The following is a 26567-nucleotide window of genomic DNA, read 5'->3' on the forward strand; positions in this document are numbered from 1 at the left end:
AATGTATTAGAGTTGATTTAAGAATAAATTGCTAATAAATAGCACATAATAGAGACAGATATTCAATTGCGGCCTGGCCTAAGCGTGGCCTGTCGCAAAACCCCTGCTCCAAGCCCCTTTCCCCTCGCACGATTGGTGTTTGTGTTGTGCGCGAAATCAATTACAGCCGCGGGGCCAACGTCGTAACGTGAAAATCGATTTCGGTTTTCTCGGCGCTGTGCAAGCAGCTGCGTCACAAAATGTCCAAGTGCAATGATGTTACAGAAATAGAAATGGCATCGCAGACCGCTGGGAAAACAACTGACGACCTTCGTCATCATCCCATTCACCACACATCATCCCGGCCACAGGATTGCGCGAGAAATATGTTCCTACTCGTTGCCGTGGTAGCAACAATGACCACCGGCTGCAGTGCCACGGACACGGACATTGCGCTTGATGCGAAGGCCACGTTGAACCATCGCATCCAAAGCCTCGATCTGCTGGTCTTTGTGTTCCTCCTGGCGCTAACAGTCCTCACCATTTGGCTGTTCAAACACCATCGCGTCTCCTGGCTGCACGAGACCGGCCTAGCCGTCATCTACGGTGAGTCAGTGGGGGACGGTTGACTAGAACGGGCTCCTTCCAGAACTATTTTAGATGTGTGTCCGTCACCTGTTTGTATCTGTCTATCTGTCTGTCTGTATCCCCACTCACACCCATATGCAACGACGGAGCTTTCATTGCCACCTCTTTGTCGTTTGTCGTTCGTAATTACGCTTTTGTGTGCACCGTAGTCGTGCCATTACGTGCATATGGCAGGCAGGCAGGCGGCATTAATTAATGGGGCCCAAAGTAAAGTAAAATCCCCAGCTAGACCCAACTTACAGACAAACAGACAATACGTTTGATGGATAGAGCGAAAACGCAATGAAAACAGAATTTCTTATTTATTTATTTATACACGCGCACGTGACCTTGTCGTGTTTAGTCATGCATTATCATTGGATTGGGGTTTTCCGCAGAATATACATATTTTATTTCTCATTCGATTTGCCACCAGCACACCATCGCACACCACGACCAAAGAGCAGGGCCCCCGAGTACTTTCTCAATCCTAAACATTTTTGTATTGAAACAAGATTTCATCGAGCTAATTGAAGCTAATGAAACAATTCAATAAAACGGGTTAGAGCGACAATAACAAAACCCAGACACACACGTACTAGAGTATGTCTTCATAAAAAATGATTGTTAAAGAGCGAGTAAACTGCCGCCTACGCCCTGCCCAGACCCGGGAGCGAAAGCTATTATTCGGTCTTCGGTCCTATCTAAATTTTCAACGTTCTTTCCCCACCCTTATAAAATATGAGTTTAAACTAGAAATTCCGCGTGCAAATTTGTTAAAAACAGTCATCATTACGATGATAAGAGGTTGCCGCGCCTGAGCACTTGTTGAGCGTGGGTTCTCCGCCGATAAGAAACGGCTGCTGTTTGTACTGTGCTGGAGAACATATGTATGTATAGGGTAGTATTCTTATCAGGCAGACTTTTGATTAGTCACTCTCGCTTTTGTGATAGGTCAGGCTGTCCATAAAAAAAAATATGTACTTTTTAAACCCTATTTTATCTTTATTTTAGGCTTGATTGTGGGTGCCATTATACGATATGCGGGCAACTCCACTCCTCTGGTCCACATACAGGTAGAGCCCCAGGGTACACCATCGTACAGCGATAAGCTGCCTCCTGATACGCTTTGGTTTAAGGTAAGCCCTTCTCATTGTCTCTCTCTACGCTGATAAAATTGTAGTGTTTCTATCCATTTTAGTATCCCGTTAATCAGACGAACGGGACAAAGCTGCCGGAGGGCATTAAGACGTACGCGTATGTGTTCCGTGGCCAGGTCTACGATGTGGATGAGAATGAAATTGATTTAAAGGCCACCTTCGATCCGGAGGTGTTCTTTAACATTATCCTACCGCCAATTATATTCTATGCGGGCTACAGCTTGAAGAAGGTTTTACTTTTTGCGACTGATTCGATGTTGCTAAGCGACACTAAAGGTTTTATATCTTTGCAGAAATATTTCTTTCGTAATTTGGGTGCCATACTGACATTTGCCATTGTGGGTACCACATTGTCGGCCTTTCTCATTGGCGGCTTCATGTACGGCTGTGTGAAACTGATGCCAAAGTACTTGAGTAGCAGTTTCACATTCCTGGACACTCTCTATTTTGGAGCCCTCATTTCGCCCACAGATCCGCTCACCATTCTAGCCATATTCAATGATCTTCGGGTCGATGTTAATCTCTATGCGCTAGTTCTGGGCGAATCTGTGTTGAACGATGCGGTGGCCATTGTCCTCAGCGGGTAAAACAACCAACTAAAAAGTTAGGCATCAAATAATGCTTTTACACTCTTTGCAGAGCTATTCAAAATTATGGCGAACATTACTCCAATACGGGGGAGTTTGAGACCACAGCTTTTTTGCGTGCAATGAGCGATTTCTTTTCCATATTCTTCCTGTCGCTGCTGATTGGTGCAGCCATGGGCTGTTTTACGGCTTTGATATCCTTTTTAAACAATAATTTAGATAATTTTAATTCTCTTTCCACCATATATTAACTGATTAACCGATTGCTTCCTTAACTCCTGCCACACTTGACCAAGTTTACGCGCGTACGCGACTTCCCCCTCCTGGAGTCTGCGCTCTTTGTGCTGATGAGCTACAGCACCTTTCTGCTCGCCGAGGCCACAGAGCTGACGGGTGTGGTGGCCGTTCTTTTCTGCGGCATCTGTCAGGCGCACTACACGTACAACAATCTGTCCGAGGATTCACGGCAACGCACCAAACAGATCTTTGAGTTGCTTAATTTTCTGGCCGAGAACTTTATCTTCTCCTACATTGGCGTGTCGATGTTCACGTTCCCCAAACATCACTTTGATGCTGGTTTCATCATTACCGCTTTCGTGAGTCTATTGAATTTTCCTGTGACATCTCTTTGTAATGGAAAATTCTTTTGATTTATGTAGATCTGCGCGGCCTTGGGACGGGCCGTGAATGTGTATCCCTTGTCCTGGTTGCTCAACATCAGGCGGAAGCCAAAAATCTCATCCAATTTCCAGCATTTGCTCTTCTTTGCGGGCAAGTCTATGGAAAAATACTCAAGATCTAAACCATATTAATGTTATTCCTTGCGTATGTAGGCTTACGTGGTGCCATGTCTTTTGCCTTGGCCATACGGAATACGGTTTCGGATGCACGACAGACCATGTTGACAGCCACATCGTTGATTGTCATCTTTACGGTCATTATACAGGGCGGGGCAGCCAATTTTCTGCTCAATTGGTTGAAAATACCGTGAGTATTTTCCTTCCCTTCCAACAAATCAATATTTGAGCATTAATTTATGTCTTTCTCGTGATTGCAGTGTTGGCGTTGACGATGAGACTGAACAATTAAATAATTACCAAGTGCACAGTGTGAGTAGCAATGGATAGCATTTGTTTGATTTACAAAATCGTTAAGCTTATTGTAATTTAAACAAATATCCGTTTGGATATTACTTAAAAGGGGGAACTTTCTTCTTTAAAGACAACAATTCCCAATCCAGAATAAATCTACGCAATCAAACTGTTATTTATCTTCAGAGAAAACTCTTCTAAACTTATAAACATTCATTGGGAAATACAATTAGATCAGATCTTAAAAATCTCTAACCAGTATGCCAAATTTTGGTTTAACTCCCCCATTTCTTAACTGGACATAGTGTTTAACTCATAATTTTTGTTGTTTGTACATTTCTGCGCAATTATCACAACATTTAACCATCCGTTGAATAAAAGGTATACAATTCCATGGACAATTCACATCCGCAGACGGTACGTTTGGAATATCTCATTCAATACACTTTCGTTTTCTTCAGTTTCGATTTTTTTTTGTTTGCCTTTGTAGCTGCCATCAACTATTTAAACCCATAAATGTTGGCAGGTCCCCGTGTATTTGTTGCCTTTTGTGTTTTGATTTTGTTTGGTATCCTCGTTAGTGTTGATATTTCTTTGTCCTTTATCGAACGTAGTGCTAATCCCATTTGATGGAATTCTTTCGTCAGTCTGATGGTTATTTGCAGGACGTGGAAAGCGGTGGCGGAGGTCGTGGCAAAATGCGTTTGTCTGGCGGCGGCACGGAGTCCAATGTGGACACGCCCGTGGACGGGCCGAATGGAAGTCTGGGCAGCACAGGCGGCAGCGTCAACGGCGGACGTCGTCGCAATAGTCACGAGAAAGCCATACTGGCCAGGATCTGGGGTAGCTTCGACACGAAGTGAGTGATTTTTATGGCTATAGTAGTCCCCTATAATCGAAATCAATCACAATTTAGGTACATGAAGCCCCTGCTGACGCATTCGCGGCCCACGCTGCTGGAGACGCTGCCCGTTTGCTGTAATCCCATTGCCAGGCTGCTCACCACCACGCAGCAGCTAACACAGGTGAGTGGCTATAACAAATATATATTGTATTTATCAGAAAATACCATACTGAAAACATTTCATTTTGCAGGATGGCAGCGAGTTCAGGCGCGTTGACTCCGACTCGGATATATGCATAGACAACGATACTGGGAATGGTCTCAGCCAGGATGGCCTGGCCGGAGCTGCAGTTGCAGCTGGTGCCCCGTTGGGGCGGCGCAACTCATTAAGTCGCGTAAGTATCCATTACACGGGCGATACTCACAACCTACTGGCTAGCTACCGCAATATTCAATGAGTGAATGAGTATGAGAAGCACCCCACCACCAAAGACTAACAATAGCCATAGCAAGTGAACCACTAACCAGAAGCCAAATACCAAACAAATCAAAATCAACCTCAACCTCAAACCAAACGAATCTGACAACAGAGTACTTACTACTTAGCAAACGATTAAAATGTGATTTATGTTTTTGTTGAATACTTTTTATGTTGAAATATAATTTGTTGATTTTGTGGTGCAAAAAAAGGAAGGGAAGAAGCGATAAAGGGATCTGATCTTTCTGCCTACCTGCCTTCCTATACTATGTATTGTTGATACTTTTGATCTAGTCTTAAATTGTACGTTGTATATATTGATTTCTGACTGTTAACTACTGTTTAATGCATGCTAACCAAAAATATACTACTTAACTTGAAAAATGTAACAACTCTTCACAGCGATGAATATTAATTTACTTATTTCTCATTTCTGCGGCATCTTTCTTTCTTTCTGTCTTTCCTTCGAACCAAACCAAACCATCATCTAACCAACTCATGTGGACTCTCTCTCTCGTTTATCAATATATTTCACTTTGGTTTGCTCTAACAATCTACCATCTACGACCAATCAATCATCTACAATAAACGCATCAATCTGATCCCCAAAACTGAAACGCTATAAATGAAACCTAAATACGAATTAAAAATGTTTAAATTAAAAGACAATCCAATTGAATGAATCCAATCGCATTGCAAACGAACTCACTCTTGTCACGAATAATTTCATGTAAAATTGGAGATCTCGAAAGAACAACTTTCTTCCTATAATTTACTTACTATTTATTCTATGCTATTCTTAGTCTGTTTTGTTTTTTATTTTGTCTACTTTTCCTAGCCGATAAACCATGTCTGTCTGTCCATGATATAAATCTACTCTATAACCGTTTAACAAAGGCTTCCTATAGCTCACAGCAACTGATCAAATGTTCTTTGGTATCTTAAACTTTTAATTTCTGTATTTATTTCTCGTAATCGAATTTCTTAGATTCTAACACGCGACTAACCATGTAAGTACAGATTTTTGCAACTTAACTTTGTTTCCTTTCCTCATTTAATTATCGTATGAGAAGATATACTTCATCCATTCACTGCTTTGATGCCCGCTTATTTGTAGGATTTCATTTCCACAAACAAAAACAAACAAAATAATTATGATTTTTATGATCGTACATTTTCGGTTTTGATTATTATTTTCGACAGGCCCCAGGCGATGATCATCGAAATGTTTATATATAAGTTTTTCGTTTCTTTGGTTGTTATTTATTGTAATCGGGTCTCATTGCAAACATGTACAAATTAGTTAATTACTCTTCAGTTTATGCTCTTTTACGAAATGTTGTGATTCGGAACCCTAGTTTTAAACAAGAATAAAACACACACAAAGTTTGTTAATTTATCAAGAAATTTTTGTGTTAAGATTTGATATCTGTGAGGGCCTTTCAGCTGAATCTCTATAGCAGACCGTCTATGATTTTCTATTCTTTTAATATATGACTATATGACTTAGTTTTGCCATACTATAATCTGTATACGAATAAAAAGTTCGCACTGCACTTGGATAGTGATTCCTTATATGAATACTCATGAACATATTTCTTCTCTTTTTATTTACTTGAAATCGCTGCAACATTTTATTATAAAATGTGCAAACCCTTAATAATACTCAACTTCGAATAAATATGTGTCTAGATGGAGATTCTGGAGCACGTTCAAAGTCCGGTGTCAACGAGAGTCCGACTTTTAGGATTTTATGGGAAAAAATTATAAAAAAAAACCGCGATTTAAAACAGTCGTGTTTGATTTTTGAAATGCGAGTCTTTTACACAAAATAAAATTATAGGAAAAGCTTTTTCGATTCCGCAAACAATAACTAGTGTATGTATATATTTTCGACAACTGATATTTGGGCATTCAGTTTTATTTTTAAACTTAAATGTTGATCGAGTTGCTGATCTATTTTAATTGACGTTTTTGGTTCATAATTAATTTCTACGAAAAAAACTTATTATTATATACATATACTGTATTTAAATTAAAGCGAAGCTCTCTGAATATATTAATTGTTGTGCTGTTAATTTTTAAGTCGAAAATCAATAAAAAAAAATACATATACAAAATATGCATTTTCTAATTTTGAATAAATGTTGAATGTATAGAAACTGATTGTTCATCTTTGTGCTTCTCCCATCCCTATTGTACATCTCAAAAGAAAACAGCTAGTAATATCAAATCGAGGAATATGGTTTCCAATCCCTGATCTTGATATTTGATCATTGATTTATTAAATTTGCACTGTCACTTGTAACTCATTCATTTTCAAATAATTTGAATTGTTATAATAATAATTATTCAATAAAAATCAAGAATAACAATTATAATAACAATTATTCAATAAAAATCAAGAATAACAGTTATAATAACAATTATTCAATAAAAATCAAGAATAACAGTTATAATAACAATTATTCTATAAAAATCAAGAATAACAATTATAATAACAATTATTCAATAAAAGTCAAGAATAACAATTATTATAACAATTATTCAATAAAAATCAAGAATAACAATTATAATAACAATTATTCAATAAAAATCAAGAATAACAATTATAATAATAATTATTCAATAAAAATCAAGAATAACAATTATAATAACAATTATTCAATAAAAATCAAGAATAACAATTATAATAACAATTATTCAATAAAAATCAAGAATAACAATTATTATAACAATTATTCAATAAAAATCAAGAATAACAATTATAATAACAATTATTCAATAAAAGTCAAGAATAACAATTATAATAACAATTATTATAACAATTATTCAATAAAAATCAAGAATAACAATTATAATAACAATTATTCAATAAAAATCAAGAATAACAATTATTTTAAAAAAATCAAGAATAACAGTTATAATAACAATTCTTCAATAAAAATCAAGAATAACAGTTATAATAACAATTATTCAATAAAAATCAAGAATAACAATTATTCAATAAAAATCCAGAATAACAATTATAATAACAATTATTCAATAAAAATCAAGAATAACAATTATAATAACAATTATTTTAAAAAAATCAAGAATAACAGTTATAATAACAATTATTCAATAAAAATCAAGAATAACAGTTATAATAACAATTATTCAATAAAAATCAAGAATAACAATTATTCAATAAAAATCAAGAATAACAATTATAATAACAATTATTCAATAAAAGTCAAGAATAACAATTATAATAACAATTATTCAATAAAAGTCAAGAATAACAATTATAATAACAATTATTCAATAAAAATCAAGAATAACAATTATTATAACAATTATTCAATAAAAATCAAGAATAACAATTATAATAACAATTATTCAATAAAAGTCAAGAATAACAATTATAATAACAATTATTATAACAATTATTCAATAAAAATCAAGAATAACAATTATAATAACAATTATTCAATAAAAATCAAGAATAACAATTATAATAACAATTATTCAATAAAAATCAAGAATAACAATTATTCAATAAAAATCAAGAATAACAATTATAATAACAATTATTATAACAATTATTCAATAAAAATCAAGAATAACAATTATAATAACAATTATTCAATAAAAATCAAGAATAACAATTATAATAACAATTATTATAACAATTATTATAACAATTATTCAATAAAAATCAAGAATAACAATTATAATAACAATTATTCAATAAAAATCAAGAATAACAATTATAATAACAATTATTATAAAAATTATTCAATAAAAATCAAGAATAACAATTATAATAACAATTATTCAATAAAAATCAAGAATAACAGTTATAATAACAATTATTCAATAAAAATCAAGAATAACAGTTATAATAACAATTATTCTATAAAAATCAAGAATAACAATTATAATAACAATTATTCAATAAAAGTCAAGAATAACAATTATAATAACAATTATTATAACAAGTATTATAACAATTATTCAATAAAAATCAAGAATAACAATTATAATAACAATTATTCAATAAAAATCAAGAATAACAATTATAATAATAATTATTCAATAAAAATCAAGAATAACAATTATAATAACAATTATTCAATAAAAATCAAGAATAACAATTATAATAACAATTATTCAATAAAAATCAAGAATAACAATTATTATAACAATTATTCAATAAAAATCAAGAATAACAATTATAATAACAATTATTCAATAAAAGTCAAGAATAACAATTATAATAACAATTATTATAACAATTATTCAATAAAAGTCAAGAATAACAATTATAATAACAATTATTATAACAATTATTCAATAAAAATCAAGAATAACAATTATAATAACAATTATTCAATAAAAATCAAGAATAACAATTATAATAACAATTATTATAAAAATTATTCAATAAAAATCAAGAATAACAATTATAATAACAATTATTCAATAAAAATCAAGAATAACAATTATAATAACAATTATTCAATAAAAATCAAGAATAACAATTATAATAACAATTATTTAAAAAAAATCAAGAATAACAGTTATAATAACAATTATTCAATAAAAAATCAAGAATAACAGTTATAATAACAATTATTCAATAAAAGTCAAAAATAACAATTATAATAACAATTATTTAATAAAAGTCAAGAATAACAATTATAATAACAATTATTATAACAATTATTCAATAAAAATCAAGAATAACAATTATAATAACAATTATTTAAAAAAAATCAAGAATAACAGTTATAATAACAATTATTCAATAAAAATCAAGAATAACAGTTATAATAACAATTATTCAATAAAAATCAAGAATAACAATTATAATAACAATTATTCAATAAAAATCAAGAATAACAATTATTCAATAAAAATCAAGAATAACAATTATAATAACAATTATTCAATAAAAATCAAGAATAACAATTATTTTAAAAAAATCAAGAATAACAGTTATAATAACAATTATTCAATAAAAATCAAGAATAACAGTTATAATAAAAATTATTCAATAAAAATCAAGAATAACAATTATAATAACAATTATTCAATAAAAATCAAGAATAACAATTATAATAACAATTATTCAATAAAAGTCAAGAATAACAATTATAATAACAATTATTCAATAAAAGTCAAGAATAACAATTATAATAACAATTATTCAATAAAAATCAAGAATAACAATTATAATAACAATTATTATAACAATTATTCAATAAAAATCAAGAATAACAATTATAATAACAATTATTCAATAAAAATCAAGAATAACAATTATAATAACAATTATTATAACAATTATTCAATAAAAATCAAGAATAACAATTATAATAACAATTATTCAATAAAAATCAAGAATAACAATTATAATAAAAATTATAATAACAATTATAATAACAATTATTATAACAATTATTCAATAAAAATCAAGAATAACAATTATAATAACAATTATTCAATAAAAATCAAGAATAACAATTATAATAACAATTATTCAATAAAAGTCAAGAATAACAATTATAATAACAATTATTCAATAAAAATCAAGAATAACAATTATAATAACAATTATTTAAAAAAAATCAAGAATAGCAGTTATAATAACAATTATTCAATAAAAATCAAGAATAACAGTTATAATAACAATTATTCAATAAAAATCAAGAATAACAATTATAATAACAATTATTCAATAAAAATCAAGAATAACAATTATAATAACAATTATTCAATAAAAGTCAAGAATAACAATTATAATAACAATTATTCAATAAAAGTCAAGAATAACAATTATAATAACAATTATTCAATAAAAATCAAGAATAACAATTATAATAACAATTATTATAACAATTATTCAATAAAAATCAAGAATAACAATTATAATAACAATTATTCAATAAAAATCAAGAATAACAATTATAATAACAATTATAATAACAATTATTATAACAATTATTCAATAAAAATCAAGAATAACAATTATAATAACAATTATTCAATAAAAATCAAGAATAACAATTATAATAACAATTATAATAACAATTATAATAACAGTTATAATAACAATTATTATAACAATTATTCAATAAAAATCAAGAATAACAATTATAATAACAATTATTCAATAAAAATCAAGAATAACAATTATAATAACAATTATTATAACAATTATTAAAAAAAAAATCAAGAATTCAATAAAAATCAAGAATAACAATTATAATAACAATTATTCAATAAAAATCAAGAATAACAATTATAATAACAATTATTATAACAATTATTCAATAAAAATCAAGAATAACAATTATAATAACAATTATTCAATAAAAGTCAAGAATAACAATTATAATAACAATTATTAGAACAATTATTCAATAAAAATCAAGAATAACAGATATAATAACAATTATTCAATAAAAATCAAGAATAACAATTATAATAACAATTATTCAATAAAAATCAAGAATAACAATTATAATAACAATTATTCAATAAAAATCAAGAATAACAGTTATAATAACAATTATTAAATAAAAATCAAGAATAACAATTATAATAACAATTATTCAAAAAAAATCAAGAATAACAGTTATAATAACAATTATTCAATAAAAATCAAGAATAACAATTATAATAACAATTATTCAATAAAAATCAAGAATAACAGTTATAATAACAATTATTAAATAAAAATCAAGAATAACAATTATTCAATAAAATCAAGAATAACAATTATAATAACAATTATTCAATAAAAATCAAGAATAATAATTATTCAATAAAAATCAAAAGTAATAATTATATTATTATAATAATTATTATTATACCCAATACTCAAAATGAGTATATTGGTATATTAGATTTGTAGTGAAACAGGATGTGTATAACGTCCAGAAGAAATTGTTTCCGACCCCATAAAGTAGTATATATGTATGTACATATATTCTTGATCAGCAGCAATAGCCGAGTCGTCCGTCTGTCCGTCCCTATGAGCGCCTAGTGCTCAAAGACTATAAGAGCTAGAGCATCGACATTTTGTATCCAGATTTCTGTAACATGTCATTATTACGCGTATATTTGAAAATTTCGCCCCATCCCCTTCCGCCCCCACAAAGGACGAAAATCTGTGGCATTCACAATATTGAAGATTCGAGAAAACTAAAAACGCACAATCATAGAGAATGACCATATCTATCAGATTGCTGAATCTGGTTGAGATCACATTATTTTTATAGCCTAAAGGAACAAATCAATTTGCAGGGGTTATGCCAAGAGAGACCAAGAGACCAAGAATTGCTACAGGAATCAGGATTTGTATACAAACACCTAATCAAATGCATGAATAGGCCAAAAACTAGCCATTCTTGTAGAAAATATATTCATCAATGGGATAACATTATGTGGGAAGAACTAAGGGTTTTGTAAGCCAGAATTCTTCAACGGAATCTCTAAATTGAGCAATATGAAGGACTAGCATCTTTCGTTTTTTTGTTTGCCCACTTTCGCTAAAACCTTTTTTTGTTTGACCTATTTCGCTTATGCCTTTTTTTGGGAAGTTCCAATAAAAGCCAGTATTAAGAATAAGCTAGTGAAGTAGAAAATTGATTCATACACCGTAGAAACCTATGTGGGCATGGCAAAATGTTCTATCTAGCTAATAATACTTGACGGAACATCAAAATTGATCAATTTGGTTTCCAATCCTTGACGAAGAACAATTAACCTATTATAAGCCATGGGGGTATTTTAATTTTCCAGCGAAAATAATAAAAATTTACTAGTTTTAGAGCAGTTCAGGAGAAAGATTCGTGGGGTTTTTTGCAAGTTAAAAGGAAGGATAGGATTAATCTACAAGAAGAACTTACAGTCGTTAATATTTTCCGTCATTTACCTCAAGTAATTGAATTATTTAAATATAGGGGGCTTAAGTGGGCTAACATTAGCGTACCAAACACTAAACAATAATTCTTTAACTCGACAAATACTAAGTTACTCGACAGTTAATAAACTTACAACGTCAGAAAAAAACAAATTCTATATGGATTTGGTTAAGCGCGCATTTCTACGTGCCTGCAAGAACCACAGCACCCTCAGCTATGGGTTGATTGATCAAATATTATCACCGCTGTGCGAGCTCCATAAAGTTGACAAACCGGCAAACAAGGAGGCACTGAAAGCTTTTGTCGGCGAAATTGATGGCTGCATTCGTGTTTTTGATCAGACGCTGGTTTTCATAAAACATGCATTGGAGGACGAGGAGTACTTGGTGTACGCTAAGACAGATGCCACGCCGGACACCATAGCAAACACTGGTCTCGATGCAGAGGAATGCCAATACTTTGCAAAGCTGTTGGATAAAATAGCTGATGAAGAAAACTGCTGCATGGCCTGGAATCAGACTTACAGTGATCTGGGCATTGAAAAGCCGCCTAAGAAGCTCCGGATGCAGGAGCTGCTCAAGAAGTGGTGCCAAATGGGATACTTCCTGGAGGCTGAAGACAACATCTACCTGGGACCCCGAACACTTGTGGAGCTTGGTTTCTATTTGCGCTCCAATCACGCGGAAAACATAGAGAGTTGTAAGCTGTGCTCTAACCTGGTGCTATGGGATATTCGCTGTGATTCCTGCCACATTCAGTATCATCGTGACTGCATACGCAAATTTTTGCAGAAGCGGTCAAATTGTCCGTCCTGCAACGAACTGTGGAAAACTCCATTGCGTGTGTCCACAGATGGCCGGCGCTCGGTAACACCCCAGCCATAAATAATACATATGTACAAATAAAATTAACATGAAACGAAATGAGTGTTTAGCAAATCCAACTAGTTATTCTTTCTCGTGCTGCACTGCACTGACTAGAACCGTTTAGGTTTGGGTGAGAGTGTGTGTACTCTGTGGGCTAACTGTAGTTACTCTCTTGAGGGGGCGGTGCGGCTTTAAGAAGAGCAAACATTAAAATGGCGCGAGTATAATGCAATCTGCTGGGCAGAAAGAATTAAATGTTCGTCGAGATGAGTGTTTGTGATAGTCCAAATAAATGTGCAAAAATGGACAAAAAGTCCGTAACACCATTCACAAAGGTGCGCCGCAAATTCTGGCAGCAAGAGGCCTATAAGGTGTAGAAAAGTCGAAGTAGAAGCCTGGTTCTCCCACTCATCTGCAAAATGTTTATTTTTTAAACAGAGCGAGAAATTTTTAAGCAGCAAGAATGAAAAGCAGCACGTCTCGTATTGCGGCGAACGATTCATACCGAAGCGATTTGAGCGGGAGAATATTGATTTCAATCTGAAGTACGTAGGACGCAGGGAAGAGAGGGATATTCTGGAAACGGTGAGGATTATGTTTGGATGTTCTTCAAGTGATTCGATGTACAGTTATTCAATGCACTCGTAGGGCATCACTTTAACCTCTAGCTATTGGCGTCAGAGCAGCTTCATTTCCATCATCAACAGCGCTTTTCACATCCAAGAGCACCGCCTGCTGCAGTTCAGTAATCTGCAGGGATCCCGATCCCAATTGAGCGGCATGGTCAGCATTGATGCCGACTGGCCCTGTTTGCCACGCAGCAGACCGACCGCCTTTCAGAATGCCACGCACGATATGCCTGGAATTTGCAGTCCGATCGATTACAATATGATGGACTGGGCTTCAAACGACCTGGTGGCCATTTCGTCCGGCCAGGACGTAATGATATGGCGCAATCTGGACGAAAGTACCATGATTTTCAGTGTGGAGTCACCGACTTCGCTTAAATATTCGCCCGATGGCAAATACCTCGCCATTGGCTGCATGGATGGCACCTATCCAGTCCTGGATCTATGGGCGGTCACACCTACAATGGAGTTTATAGTCTCGTATCGAAAATACTTCCTCAAGTCGATGGGGTTCATACGCTGCATTGAGTGGTCGCACGATGGCAACGAGTTGCTGTGTGGCACCCACTGTGGCATCATTGTGGTCCTCACCCGCCCCAAAATGACGTCCCTTCAGATCCGAGAGCACAGACATAAGATATCTATGATCAGGTTCTCACCCAATATGCGATACTTTGCATCGGGCGACACAGATGGCACCATCTTCATATTCGATGCTAGGCTGAAGAATCGCCTCCTGAAATTGGGCTGCAGGTCGAAGGCCGTGGTCTTCGACTGGCATCCCTGGACGGGCGTGGACTTGGCTGTGGGTAAGATCATAACCCGAAATCGGCCTAGACCCTTAATATCCGTATATTCGATCCAGTGGAAAGATGTCCCGCCTCCATTTTCATCTTCAACATACCGCGTCGGAAATTTGTGGCCACATACAAGCGCAAGGACGACAGGATCAATATCAAGACAGTCACATTCAGCAAGATCACAGGCGAGTTGCTGGTCAACATCATCAGGGGTGGTAGGTAGTAATCTGGGTTTTTATCCGGCATATATTGCTCATAATTTAAGCATTCCACGATGTCTGCAGATGAAATGGAATGTCTGGTGTGTGAAATTCTCGTTCTTGCCTCACTGAATCGAGTGGTTGATCTGCTAGCCCACCAGGATCGTGGCACTCTGTTCCTGATGTGGAGTCCAGATGGAACAAACATAGCCACAGGTGGTCTTGATGACACCTTCTCGCTGTGGAACTTCTTTCCCACCCACAAGAGGGAGGCTGTACTCAAGAGGCAGGCCCAAGAGGCCAAGGAGAAGTGCAGTTCCTTGTGTCTGTTTAGAGGGATTCGGTGATCAGTCCATAACAGCAAAATGTTAGATCTTAAATTAAATGTTTTATCCGCTAAGTGTTGTTATTCGGTGTGAAACAAATTAAACGCAAGCCATTCTTTATATGGAATTTATTTCAATGTTTAAACATATCTATTGGCTGGTTGGCTAGCTTCTTTGTTTTCATTACTTATTCAATTCATGTTGTTGCTTCCAATAAAATTTCATTGAATAACCTAATGCATTTACTCTACTGAAATCAATGATTAATTTATGAACCTAAAAACTTCACTGTTCCCTCGGGTTTACGTAAAAGGATGTAATATATATTTTATATGATGGATGTGGTAAAATTACTGGACACAGTGCTCGCTCTCTATCGGAGATCGCTGCGGATCGGATGGGCCTCCTGCTGAAACAGATAGTCCGCACAGGCTTCCGCTTGGAGGCGTCGTTGCTTGGATTGGTAGGGTTTCACAATAAACCGATGGCCGGTATAAATGAGGACGGTGGAGCCGATGCCGATGGCCATCAGACCCACGGTCGTGGTGGCGAACTTCTTGAGTCCGTTAATGAAACTCATCTGTAAGAAAAGAATGCAATTAAATAAAGGCCAACTAAGAGTTACGAGTCATTCGAACTTTGTGGAATTTGTGACTGCCGCTGCTGTTGGAGCCTTCGGTTCACTGTCTGTTTTCTTTTCGTCTTTGAATTTCAATATCAATGGCTGCCAAATGTATATGCCTCCTAGTACCCCGAGAGCGGTTACTACCATTAACTGAGGAATTGTCACACCACGAGGACGACGAATTTGCATTTCACGAGAGTGGATTTTTATAATAAATTTTATGTCTTCAGCCGGTTTGGTTGTTACATCAACGGCACGGAACCATGAGCACAAAACAGCTGAGCTGCCAAGCAGAAAAAGTTTCCCAGCACTGTTTACAGCATTGCCAGATTTGTTAAATCAAAATGGCAATGTTATTTAAAATTCAAATATTATTTAAATGCCATTAATTAAATAGTATTTGGTCATGTTGTTCCGGCAAGTTTAGGTATTCTCCAAGAATATGAATCAAGTCAATGCTCATGTATATGGGAAAACACTATGCAAATGGCTGAAATCGAATTCATGGGGCAAAGGAGGGGAAATAAAGAGAAATGGGGAAAAAAGACCTGACCCATGTTCAGGAGACTGTGACGTGCGCTGCTGGCGTTTGGGACTCCCAACAAAAACAAACACGCGCGCAGCCACCGCGACGTTGACAGAGCTAGCTCTGAAGCTGGTTTTTAAGCTTGCCCGCTCAGACTCTTGAGTCAATCCAATTGGGATCGCGGAGCACAACGGTTATCGTCGTCCGTCATTCCATTCGTCCTCTCTCGCTCTCTTCTACTGTGTTCAGTGTCTCTGTGTGGTGTCGTAGTCTCTCCCGCAACAGCAGCAGCGCGCATCTATTTAACAGTTGCTTTGGTGGTCGAGAAAAGGAGAATAATAGACACAAGAAAATCGTATCGATCGTATCGATTGGGGAGCATAATAATAATGATAAGCAAAAATCTGGCTTTGAGCAGATTGCTGGCAGGTCTTCTGCTGGTATTTGGAGCATCAGCGTCGGCGAATGGCAACTCAATACCGACGATAACGACGCCTCAGGGCGTGTTTGAGACGCGGACAGACAAGGTGCCGATCGGACCAGTGGCGCTGCCAGCGATGCCCGGAGGGTATGATGACATTGACACCTTTGTGCCATTCAGAAGCGACTCCCACGACCAGTTCTCGTGGCAGCTGCTGAAGACAGTGCTGCAGAATGAGACGGAAGCAAAGAATGTGATCATATCGCCGTTCTCCATCAAGCTGGTCCTGGCCCTGCTCTCGGAGGCTGCCGGCGCCGATACCCAGACGCTGCGGGAGCTGGCCAACACCCAAACGGATATCAGGTCGCAGAACAATGTGCGCGAGTTCTACCGCAAGACGCTCAACTCGTTCAAGAAGGAGAACCAGCTCCACGACACTCTCAGCGTGCGCACCAAGCTTTTCACCGACAGCTTCATCGAAACTCAACAGAAGTTCACGGCCACCCTAAAGCACTTCTATGACAGCGAGGTCGAGGCCTTAGACTTCAGCAACGCCCAGGCGGCGGCCGACGCCATCAACGAGTGGGCCAGCAACATCACACAGGGCCGGCTCAGCCAGCTGGTGAGTCCGGACAATGTGCGGAGCAGCGTGATGCTGCTCACCAATCTCATCTACTTCAATGGACTGTGGCGCCGGCAGTTTGCCAGCACCTACCAGGGCGCCTTCTTCCGCAACCAGAAGGAGCAGTCGCGCGTGGAGTACATGGAACAGACGGACTTTTTCTACTACCACAACTCTGAGAAGCTGAAGGCCCAAATCCTCCGACTACCCTACAAGGGAAAGAACTCCATGTTTGTGCTGCTGCCCTACGCACTCGATGGCATCCACGAGCTGGTCCATACGCTGGAAAACGATGAGTTGAAGGGCGCCCAGTGGGCCATGGAGGAGGTCAAAGTGAAGGTGACGCTGCCCAAGTTCCACTTTGACTACCAGCAAGACTTCAAAGAGACTCTCAAGAGTCTGGGCGTGCGAGAGATCTTCGAGGATAGCGCCTCACTGCCAGGACTGACGCGTGGAGCCGATGTGGCCGGGAAGGTGAAGGTCTCCAACATCCTGCAAAAGGCCGGCATAAATGTGAACGAAAAAGGTACCGAGGCTTATGCAGCCACCGTTGTGGAGATCGAGAACAAGTTCGGGGGCAGCACAACCATCGAGGAGTTCAATGTGAATCGTCCCTTTGTGTTCTTCATCGAGGAAGAGTCCACTGGGAATATACTGTTTGCCGGAAAGGTTCACAAGCCCCAGGCCTAGGCCTAAGCCACACACTCGCCGCGGTGTATAATCTTGTAATATGCAATAAACAACTAAGAATCGAAACACATAAATTTGCTCTTGACATGGTTTCACACACAGCCCCAGTAATCGTGCGTGGCGGCGATTCCACCTCTCCATAGTCATTCCATTCCGTTTGGTTCGCTGATAAAGCCAAAGGCACTCTCTGGCACTGTCGTTGTTTTTTTTTCTTATATACGACTCTACTTTGACGGCAAGCAGGCAGGCATGCCTTGAACAATTGAAAGCGAGCGATGTAGATGCAAAATACCTCAACATCTAGCTTTGGGAATGTCCCAAGTACGTAACGTTTAACGATCTCCTCTATTGGTAAATCAATTTGTAAAGTTAACGCTCATCTTATGCACAAACACGACTCATGACTCACGGGAATGAGGCGTTCTACACAGGGGCTTAGACAAATCGGAAAGTTTGTTCAGCAAATTAAGATCTGTGTACAAATAGAGAAGTGTCCACAGCTCTTTCGAAATATTTTTAAAGATTTAAGTGTTAAGAAATGCGAAGATTTCAAATTTTTCTCTGATAGACCATATAGAGCAGAGCTGTCTTATGCGTCTCGCTTCGGGCCTATGGACAAACGGCTTTATTATTCTACCCGGCTGCCGGCAGCCGCAGAGAACATGAATCAGTTAGAGTTTTACACTGACCAAAATTTTCAGCCTAATGTGGATGGCGGACGCAATACTTGATTTGAACTACAATATTATTCATTCTTTTAACAAGGAACTTACTACGAAATTATTGGAATTAATGTTAAATATTTCCTTATATATGTTGCACCCACAATAATATCCTCGTTTGATAAATTAAAAGTATTGTTTAAAAATAATATTTCCAATAACAAATGGAATCAGAAAATAAAGTGGAATCATGGCAACATCTCAAGGCGCTTTCTTTGTCCTTCCTGTATAAAGTTTTCGTGCAAAACTTTCACATTATTCGCTTGTTCACTTCTTTATAGCCGAGTCAATATGCATAAGAGTGATATAAATTGTTGAAAACGATACTAAACTTCAAGATATATCCCTGAAATGGTGTGCTCAGATGAGAGACACTCTGAATCAACAGATGCGCGATCTATATGCATTTGCAATATGTGTAAAACACTTTGGGTGGTGTGTAATGTTTGCACCGGAATCGTAAAACCAGTTTGCAAACAATAATACCGTGAAAGTGCACTTTGCTGAATATTTGCTTGCCCTGACTCAGACACGGAAAAAGGGTAAATGGAGAGGAAAAAGAGGCCACAACATAATGTTAGGCCCCGCACTTCTTAGAAAATGTATTTATTTATCACTTACCTATGCCACTGGGCAACGGCATGGCCATAGGCGGCTGTGGGGCCTTCATCTGTGCTTTCTGGTTGTTTTGTTGGCGAATTTGTGGCGGCTGCTGCAGATAATATGGATTGTTATTGTACTGTGTCGGAAAGTGGGGCTGCTGCTGCTGCTGTGTTAAGTCAGCATTTTGGAAACTTCCATCAGCGGTACGTCGAGGAAGCTGTCCACCTCCCAAGTTGGGTATCCCAGTTGGGGCCTGGGGAGTGTTGCCAATGGCATTGCCATTGCCAGATATAAGAGCATGAAGCAAAGCATTGGCTGAGGTATCCGGACGATTCTGACGCTGCTGCTGGCCACGAGATTGCTGTTGCTGCTGCTGTGCCGGATTCTTGACTCCAACAACAGCACCACCATTGATCAGCATGGAGGACTGCTCCTCCATTTTACGCTTCATTACAGCATTTCTCATTATTAGATTGGCATGGGCCTGCAGATCCTCCTGCGACAGCTGTTGAGTCTGCTGTGGGAACTGCTGCTGCTGCTGTTGCTTCTGCTGCTGCTGTCTCGCAGCCAGACTCTGCTGGACAATGGTCAGGTGATGGAGATTTTGCAGCTGGCTGGCAATCACCGTGCTCGAGAGCATGTCCAGCTGCTGCTGGTGCTGCTGTTGCTGCTGCTGAGTGTTGGTGAACTGCAGCACTGCCGTAATGGCCTCCCGATCTGTGTTGCAGAGACGCGGGTTGGCCAACTGAACCAGCAAGCCGTGCTTGGAAATTTCCCCTAAGAAAATCAATGCAAATGGATTTAGAGATGCTCTGAGTCTTGGCCATTTCCTAGTCCTTACCTTTGGTCAGGCGTAGCAACAGCAATTGGGTATCAGCACGGCCGAGGATCGCCTTCAGCTGGAGGCCGGCCAGAAAGGCGGTCTGCTGCTGTTGCTGCTGTATGAGCATGTGTTGTTTCTGTTGCTGCTGCTGGTATGCCTGCTGCTGAATGATGAATGTGGAAATAGCATCAGTGGTGACCGGCTGCGGAGGTGGGGCTGCTTTCGAGGCACTGAGCGAGCCAATTAGCTTTTGGAAATTATCAGACTGATTATTCTGATGGACAGATTCCCCCCCACCAGCAGCAGCTGTGGTGAGAGAATTGCGACGCCACTTGGCCTCCAATTGTTCCACCGAGGGCATGTGGCCTGGCAGGGATTTGGGCTGCTGCTCTTTGTGTGGATTCGGGTTATGGGTCATGGCCTGCTTGAAGAATTCATTTAACGAAGACGATGACCCATTTCTCTCACGTTCAAAGAATGACATGAATTTAGAATTGTTGCTGTCGCAAGACGGCGGCTGTGGCTGCTGCATTGGCATTCCCTGCTGTGGCTGGTGCTTTTGTGGAAGTGGCTGCTGCTGCTGGTTTATATAATTGTTGTTCTCGTAACTCTGATTGAACTTATCAAACTGGAATGATCGGCCGCTACCGCCACCAGAACGCTTCTCCTCCTTGGATATCTGTGGATGCTGATGCGGATGCTGTTCAGCGTTCATCACCTTGTTCATGTTGTCCATGCTGTGATTGTTGTTGGTATCATGTTTGGGCATAAATTTGTTGCGTGAAATGGCGGCATCTGGATGGGTCCACTTGTACTTGTTCTGATCCATCTAGTAAGTATAAAGGAAATATATAAGGACCACCACTTGGTGCACATTGAGCACTTACCTTATGCTTTTGCCCTTCCCTGTCCATTTCGGCATGGTGATGGCCCTCCTTGAGCATCCTTTCCTCGTCCTCATCAAAGCCGCACAACTCGATGGTGTCCAGCCTGGAGGTTGGGCCACAGCTGAACCATTCCGGCTCCTCGCTTTGGTTCCTGTAGCGGCGATGGTGTCGCTCCTCCGATTCGCGGGACTTGGGCTTCGACACAACCAGGAAACCGGACATTACGCGCTTCACATAGTTCTCATTGGCACGGCTTAGGTCTTCGCTGGACTCATTGGACATCATGGTCTCGTTATCCGAGCGATTGTTGGACATACCCATTACCGGGGTATTGGGTCGACCGTTCGGCTGGCTCATCTTCGAGCTACTAATTTCGCCGTTGTCAAAGAACTGCAAAACCGTCATGTTGCCGCTGTTCTGATGCTTCAAGTTTCCTTCATCCAGATGGAGTTTGGTTTTATTATACGGATGGTAGTCCGCACTACTGTAGGGCCACTTTGTGGAATGGTTGAAACGGCCGCTGCCAATTCGTCTTTGATTGACAATAGCGGGATCCTTGCAGGAGAAGCAGTGCTCAAGTTTAATACAAAATACATATTTTCAAATTTAAATTTTAAATTCGATTGCTAATTTGATAAGCTTTTGGTCGAGGCAGAAAGAAACAGTAATCGCCTGGGGTTCATCCCTAATTGCGCGCAAATATACTGACACACACACCCACAAAAGTACAACTATTCCTATCAGCATGGCCAGCTGTGGTGTCGAGTGGCGACGTGTGGGATAGATAAAGCTAATAAAAACAACAGTTCCACTAAAGTACGGGCTCTGCTGCTTGCTAAGCGTTCAGACAGCGATTGCGAGAGTGCGAGAGAGCAAAGAGGAGAGAGCAATAATAATGAAAAAGGGAAAAGTGAGCTCCGCGAATCAAAAAACTCAACTTTGCCTGGTCCAAGCATGCACAAACCGCAACAGCCAGCGTAATCGTAACTCGGTCAGTTAGTTGACAGACATTGCCTGGTCTCGTGTACCACCCCAAATCCGGAGCAGAGCACAGCAGAGCAGAACAGAACGGAACAGAACAGAATAGAACAGCAAAAGTAACTGTAAATAGTTTTCATAATCTGATTTAAGGCCGGTACAAGTGCGAGACGTTCGACACGATGCAGTTTGTTGCCACTGGTACCACGTGAGAAAGGGACACTGGATGTTCTGTCAAAGCTAAGTCCCGTTTCATTTTTTGCAGAGCACCAGCATAGGCGCCTGAACCCCCTCACCGGAACATGGGTACTCGTGTGCCCCCATCGCACGCAACGTCCCTGGTCGGGACAGCAGGAGAAGGCACAGAAGAACGAACTTCCCGACTTCGATCCCACCAATCCCCTTTGTCCTGGCGTTACGCGACCCAACGGAATTGTAAATACCCTGTAATCCGGCTCAATAATGATCTTTCCGTCATGTGTACCGTCTTCTAGCAAACGCCTACTTACGAGGGTACCTACGTCTTTGAGAACGACTTTCCGGCCTTGGTGGAGCAGGTGCCGGCTCCACCCAACAGCGATGATCCCCTGTTCCAGATAGCTCCAGCGCGGGGCAATTGTCGCGTCATGTGCTTCCATCCCAAGTCAAATCTCACCTTGCCCACGATGACGGCCGCGGAAATTGTCGTTGTTATCAACGAGTGAGTTATATGGTCCCTGGATTTGTTGGAGATAACAAAAATGCTAATTCTATCGGTTTCCCCATCAGATGGATCAATCAATTCAACGAGCTGAGCTCGAAGTATGCCTGGGTGCAGATATTCGAGAACAAGGGGTCTGCTATGGGCTGCTCGAATCCCCATCCGCATTGCCAGATCTGGTCGTGCTCGTTTCTGCCCACAGAACCGCAACTGAAGCAGGAGCGACTGCGTGCCTACTATGCCACAAACGACAGGCCACTGTTGAGCGACTATGTGGAGCGGGAACTGCAACGCAGAGAGCGCATTGTGATCGAGAATCCCGACTGGCTGGTTGTGGTGCCCTTCTGGGCCACCTGGCCCTTCGAAACGATGCTCATCTCGCGGAACAACAACAAGCGCATCAATGACCTGACTGTGGATCAACGCTACAATCTGGCTGTGACCATCAAGGAGCTGACCACCAAATATGACAATCTTTTCCAATGCTCGTTCCCTTACTCCATGGGCTGGCATGGTGCACCGACGGGACCGGAACATGCCCATGCCTCCAGCGCCCATTGGACGCTACATGCCATCTACTATCCCCCGCTGCTGCGCTCGGCAACGGTACGCAAGTTCATGGTTGGATTTGAACTCTTGGCGATGGCTCAGCGGGATCTCACGCCCGAGCAGGCGGCACAAAAACTTCGAGAAGTTGATGGAAAGTGTCATTACCTAGAGAAATGAGTGCCCACAACCCTTGCGCACTCGACTTTCATTTAATCGCCAGACGGCTGTCGGTAGTTAGAACCATTATATATACATATGAATTGTGCAACAAACAAGGGAACAAAATCTCATAAAAGTAAATACTAAAAAAAAGTTACGATTGAAAATAAAACGTTCTAGAATAAAGTTTCGACTGTATTCAGGGGACCAGAGAAGAGCGATTGAGCATGATTTCCAACGACCCTTGGAGGTCAGAAGCAATAGTAATCATTAGTTGATCAGATAAGCTGAGAATGATAATGAGATTGAGGACTTTGTATTATTCCTATATAAAATATGTTTATATTAAGTAAATGTTTATTCACTCTTGATGAGGGGGCAGAACTTATTCTTCCTAGATCGGTCTACAAAATTTATCAAAATCGAAGCAAAGCCTTTCTTATTCGATTGATAGACTCCCCAAGAAACGATCGATCTGCTAGATAGCCTTACGTTTTTCTATTTTTAGAAGGGCCTTAGCACTCACCTGGAATTCCGTTTGGGGTTGCGGGGGCTGGCTCTGGATGATGGACTCGTCACTGATTAGATGCGGCTTGTTCTTGTTCTTATAGAAGGCTGGCATGCATTCATTATTGTTGTTGTTGTGGTTGTTATTGGTGTTGTGAAAGGTCGTGGGATTCGAGCGAGACCTGAATCGAGTTGAATCTGCGGCAGTACGCCACAGGTTCATACGCCGCAAGCGAGCCTCCAGTTCGATGTCGTCGCAGGTTGCGATCCGGGGCATAGCAAAAATCTCCTTGGAACGATGCGCGAGGGCATTCAGCATTTCGCCGCGTATGTCCAGCAGGCTGGAGCGCGTGTAGTGGGTTCGAAAGGGAACTGGCGAGCGACGAACTGTTGTTTTGTGAGCCTTCACGTTTCCTGGTTTGCTGGCCGATGATGCAGGAGCATGTTTCTGGTGCGCTGAATGGCGCTGCTCCAGCGGGGGGGCGACTTCCTTCTGATGTTTCTTCGGCGAATCATGTTCCAAGTCGCAGCTGACAGCCGTACACGACAGCATGCTCGTGGGCTGGGTATATGGTGTGGATGCTCTTGCCGAGAGCACCTGCAGTGTCAGTCCCTCATCCTCGTGGTGCGACTTAACGGCGGCAAACAGCGGTATGGGCTCTTGGGAAATGGCCATTTGGGTCTTGTTTTGCTTGGCCAACAGGCGGTTAACCTTCATAATCCTCTCCAGCTGCACAAAGATGGCTGGCTTCTTGTTCTTCGGGTGCACCATCACAGCCATGCAGGGAGCCACGCATGACGAGGCAGCTGCTCTGGCATCCAGCATGTCCCAAGAGCATCTTGGCAACATTTCAATGGCCTCCCATTTAACTTGATCTATCTGGTGAGATGGCTACACAGCAAAAAGTAAAGGATAAACAAACGTTTTAAGTAAAATGACAGAGGAATAGGAGCATCCCAAAGGTGGGAGTGTGTGTGTGTGTGTGTGACATTCTATAAACAGTTTCAGTTTGCATTTGCTGGGAAAATACATATGTGTATCGATATGCTTAAATTGTCTTAATATAAAAATGGCCACACTCACTTTGATGGTTACCTTCTGATGGCGCTTGTTGGTCTCTATCTTGGTTATGGCCTCCTCCAGGGCATCCTTCAACTTGACGGCCGTGAGCTTCAGATAGCCCAAGCCGCTGGACAGGAAGGCATTCGAGGGCATTGGAGGTGGCGGCGGCGGGGCACAGGGATCTTCCCATTTCTCCGAATTAGCTTCATCCTCTTCGCGATCTAACGGCATCGGTAAGGGAAGTGCTGCTTTGGACGGCAGCGGCACCTGTACTGGTGTTGGTGGAGGCGGTGGTGGCGGATAGACAAACATGACCTTATCATTCTCGCAAGGTGTGGAGACTTCTTCTATGGACGGCGGGTCAGTCTTTTCCAGCTCAGAGATCAGATGACGAACAGTTTTTGGCTTCTTGGGTTCTTCAGTCGAAATTTTCAGGGCGCCAGCGCCATCTTGATTAGTCTCAGCCATTTGCATTGCACTTTAGCTGCTTAGTTGCTTAATTGAGTTCGAGTTATTAATATTACCAAGTATATACTTACAGGAACGAAAATTAATTGTATTTAAAATTATTTAAAATAGGCACTTTTCGGATTATATCAAAACTTCCTACTTAATAGTGCGAAAAAGAACAAAATCACGTTTAACACAAGATCGATCCTAAGTTCCGTTATGCGCTCAAACACCTTTACGAACAAGGAGGGGAGGTAGAAAGAACAAGATATCGATGTTCGAGAGGAACCTATCGGCGTTTTATTTTGAAAATAACAATCACAATTATGGTTCTAAATATTCCGGCCTAGAGTCTCCACATACGCTATCCTTATTCTTATGTCTTAATGTTGTCAACAGTATTGAGAATGCGTATTATTAGCGCAAATAGGGTATACTAACGCCATTCCCAACAATATGCATGTATGAAGTAGCAAAATTGGATTCATGTTCCGCTTATCGCACAAAAATATCGATACACTGTGAATCGGAGTCGGAGCTATGAAACATAAAATGCAACTAGAATCAAAAGCCACTGGTATATATATATCTGTTCGAACGATGTGAAAGAACATAAAAATACCCTCCATTTGTTCAAAATTCATACAAGTAGTTTCATAGATATCAGCATACAAAAATTGCCAGCGCATATAAATAAATGTAAATTATATCGATATATTCGTATGTCAAGATAAATCAT

General features: G+C 38.9%; 7 protein-coding genes across 13 annotated transcripts; 5 read left to right on the top strand and 2 right to left on the bottom strand.

The window, feature by feature from the left end:
- Nucleotides 1-9: 9 nt before the first annotated feature.
- Nucleotides 10-6684, top strand: LOC6593544 (sodium/hydrogen exchanger 6). 6 transcript variants are annotated; one of them, XR_003408595.1, is made up of 15 exons: nt 10-585; nt 1621-1745; nt 1808-1996; nt 2060-2349; nt 2406-2547; nt 2641-2949; nt 3013-3124; nt 3187-3340; nt 3411-3462; nt 3826-3861; nt 4092-4303; nt 4361-4469; nt 4540-4683; nt 5432-5776; nt 5970-6173. XR_003408595.1 is itself a non-coding variant. In XM_026987503.1 (13 exons), the coding sequence occupies exons 1-13, from the start codon at nt 240-242 to the stop codon at nt 6534-6536; spliced, it is 2262 nt and encodes a 753-aa protein (XP_026843304.1). In that variant the 5' UTR covers nt 10-239; the 3' UTR covers nt 6537-6684. The 6 variants fall into 6 exon arrangements, 5 of the variants coding, with proteins under 5 accessions (XP_026843304.1, XP_026843306.1, XP_026843307.1 ...); XM_026987503.1 differs by lacking the exons at nt 3826-3861; nt 5432-5776; nt 5970-6173 and adding an exon at nt 6459-6684; XM_026987505.1 differs by lacking the exons at nt 3826-3861; nt 5432-5776; nt 5970-6173 and adding an exon at nt 6459-6684 and having other exon boundaries at nt 4110-4303.
- Nucleotides 6685-12719: 6035 nt separating this feature from the next.
- On the top strand, nt 12720-13620 carry LOC6593543 (non-structural maintenance of chromosomes element 1 homolog). The gene has a single exon (XM_002019097.2). The coding sequence runs from the start codon at nt 12841-12843 to the stop codon at nt 13564-13566; it is 726 nt and encodes a 241-aa protein (XP_002019133.1). The 5' UTR covers nt 12720-12840; the 3' UTR covers nt 13567-13620.
- Nucleotides 13621-13802: 182 nt separating this feature from the next.
- On the top strand, nt 13803-15634 carry LOC6593542 (protein cortex). Its single transcript, XM_002019096.2, has 5 exons — nt 13803-13919; nt 13987-14133; nt 14197-14986; nt 15043-15192; nt 15262-15634. Exons 1-5 carry the CDS (start codon nt 13803-13805, stop codon nt 15522-15524), a joined length of 1467 nt encoding a protein of 488 aa, XP_002019132.1. The 3' UTR covers nt 15525-15634.
- Nucleotides 15617-19791, bottom strand: LOC113565548. Of its 2 annotated transcripts, none has more exons than XM_026987859.1 (2): nt 19731-19791; nt 15617-16083 (listed from the first exon to the last, which is right to left on the bottom strand). In XM_026987859.1, exon 2 carries the CDS (start codon nt 16081-16083, stop codon nt 15877-15879), a length of 207 nt encoding a protein of 68 aa, XP_026843660.1. In that variant the 5' UTR covers nt 19731-19791; the 3' UTR covers nt 15617-15876. The 2 variants fall into 2 exon arrangements, with proteins under 2 accessions (XP_026843660.1, XP_026843661.1); XM_026987860.1 differs by lacking the exon at nt 19731-19791 and adding an exon at nt 16142-16200.
- On the bottom strand, nt 16021-25977 carry LOC6593423 (protein cup). The gene is made up of 7 exons (XM_002019093.2): nt 25918-25977; nt 25400-25862; nt 24335-25207; nt 21423-21977; nt 20554-21364; nt 19731-20489; nt 16021-16083 (listed from the first exon to the last, which is right to left on the bottom strand). The coding sequence occupies exons 2-7, from the start codon at nt 25850-25852 to the stop codon at nt 16070-16072; spliced, it is 3465 nt and encodes a 1154-aa protein (XP_002019129.1). The 5' UTR covers nt 25853-25862; nt 25918-25977; the 3' UTR covers nt 16021-16069.
- Nucleotides 16837-18461, top strand: LOC6593425 (serine protease inhibitor 27A). The gene has a single exon (XM_002019095.2). It carries the CDS (start codon nt 17044-17046, stop codon nt 18385-18387), a length of 1344 nt encoding a protein of 447 aa, XP_002019131.1. The 5' UTR covers nt 16837-17043; the 3' UTR covers nt 18388-18461.
- Nucleotides 22248-24018, top strand: LOC6593424 (probable galactose-1-phosphate uridylyltransferase). Its single transcript, XM_002019094.2, has 4 exons — nt 22248-22601; nt 22666-22835; nt 22895-23100; nt 23169-24018. The coding sequence occupies exons 1-4, from the start codon at nt 22583-22585 to the stop codon at nt 23824-23826; spliced, it is 1053 nt and encodes a 350-aa protein (XP_002019130.2). The 5' UTR covers nt 22248-22582; the 3' UTR covers nt 23827-24018.
- Nucleotides 25978-26567: the final 590 nt, after the last annotated feature.

This window comes from Drosophila persimilis, unplaced genomic scaffold (assembly GCF_003286085.1).
Source record: "Drosophila persimilis strain 14011-0111.01,24,50 unplaced genomic scaffold, DperRS2 tig00000124-arrow-pilon, whole genome shotgun sequence".
Lineage (NCBI taxonomy): Eukaryota > Metazoa > Arthropoda > Insecta > Diptera > Drosophilidae > Drosophila > Drosophila persimilis.

Excerpts from the sequence above, each read along its gene's own strand:
- LOC6593544 (XM_026987503.1), top strand. The coding sequence starts at position 240 with ATGTCCAAGTGCAATGATGTTACAGAAATAGAAATGGCATCGCAGACC. Across the intron at positions 1,746-1,807 it reads CTGATACGCTTTGGTTTAAG|TATCCCGTTAATCAGACGAA; the intron begins GTAAGCCCTTCT and ends TATCCATTTTAG. Across the intron at positions 4,684-6,458 it reads GGCGCAACTCATTAAGTCGC|ATGGAGATTCTGGAGCACGT; the intron begins GTAAGTATCCAT and ends ATATGTGTCTAG.
- LOC6593543 (XM_002019097.2), top strand. The coding sequence starts at position 12,841 with ATGGATTTGGTTAAGCGCGCATTTCTACGTGCCTGCAAGAACCACAGC.
- LOC6593542 (XM_002019096.2), top strand. The coding sequence starts at position 13,803 with ATGTTCGTCGAGATGAGTGTTTGTGATAGTCCAAATAAATGTGCAAAA. Across the intron at positions 13,920-13,986 it reads GGCAGCAAGAGGCCTATAAG|AGCGAGAAATTTTTAAGCAG; the intron begins GTGTAGAAAAGT and ends TTTTTTAAACAG. Across the intron at positions 15,193-15,261 it reads GGTCAACATCATCAGGGGTG|ATGAAATGGAATGTCTGGTG; the intron begins GTAGGTAGTAAT and ends CGATGTCTGCAG.
- LOC113565548 (XM_026987859.1), bottom strand. The coding sequence starts at position 16,083 with ATGAGTTTCATTAACGGACTCAAGAAGTTCGCCACCACGACCGTGGGT.
- LOC6593425 (XM_002019095.2), top strand. The coding sequence starts at position 17,044 with ATGATAAGCAAAAATCTGGCTTTGAGCAGATTGCTGGCAGGTCTTCTG.
- LOC6593424 (XM_002019094.2), top strand. Across the intron at positions 22,836-22,894 it reads TTACGCGACCCAACGGAATT|CAAACGCCTACTTACGAGGG; the intron begins GTAAATACCCTG and ends ACCGTCTTCTAG. Across the intron at positions 23,101-23,168 it reads ATTGTCGTTGTTATCAACGA|ATGGATCAATCAATTCAACG; the intron begins GTGAGTTATATG and ends TTTCCCCATCAG.
- LOC6593423 (XM_002019093.2), bottom strand. The coding sequence starts at position 25,852 with ATGCAAATGGCTGAGACTAATCAAGATGGCGCTGGCGCCCTGAAAATT. Across the intron at positions 21,978-24,334 it reads AACCCCAAACGGAATTCCAG|GATCCCGCTATTGTCAATCA; the intron begins GTGAGTGCTAAG and ends TTCTCCTGCAAG. Across the intron at positions 20,490-20,553 it reads GTTGCTACGCCTGACCAAAG|GGGAAATTTCCAAGCACGGC; the intron begins GTAAGGACTAGG and ends TGATTTTCTTAG.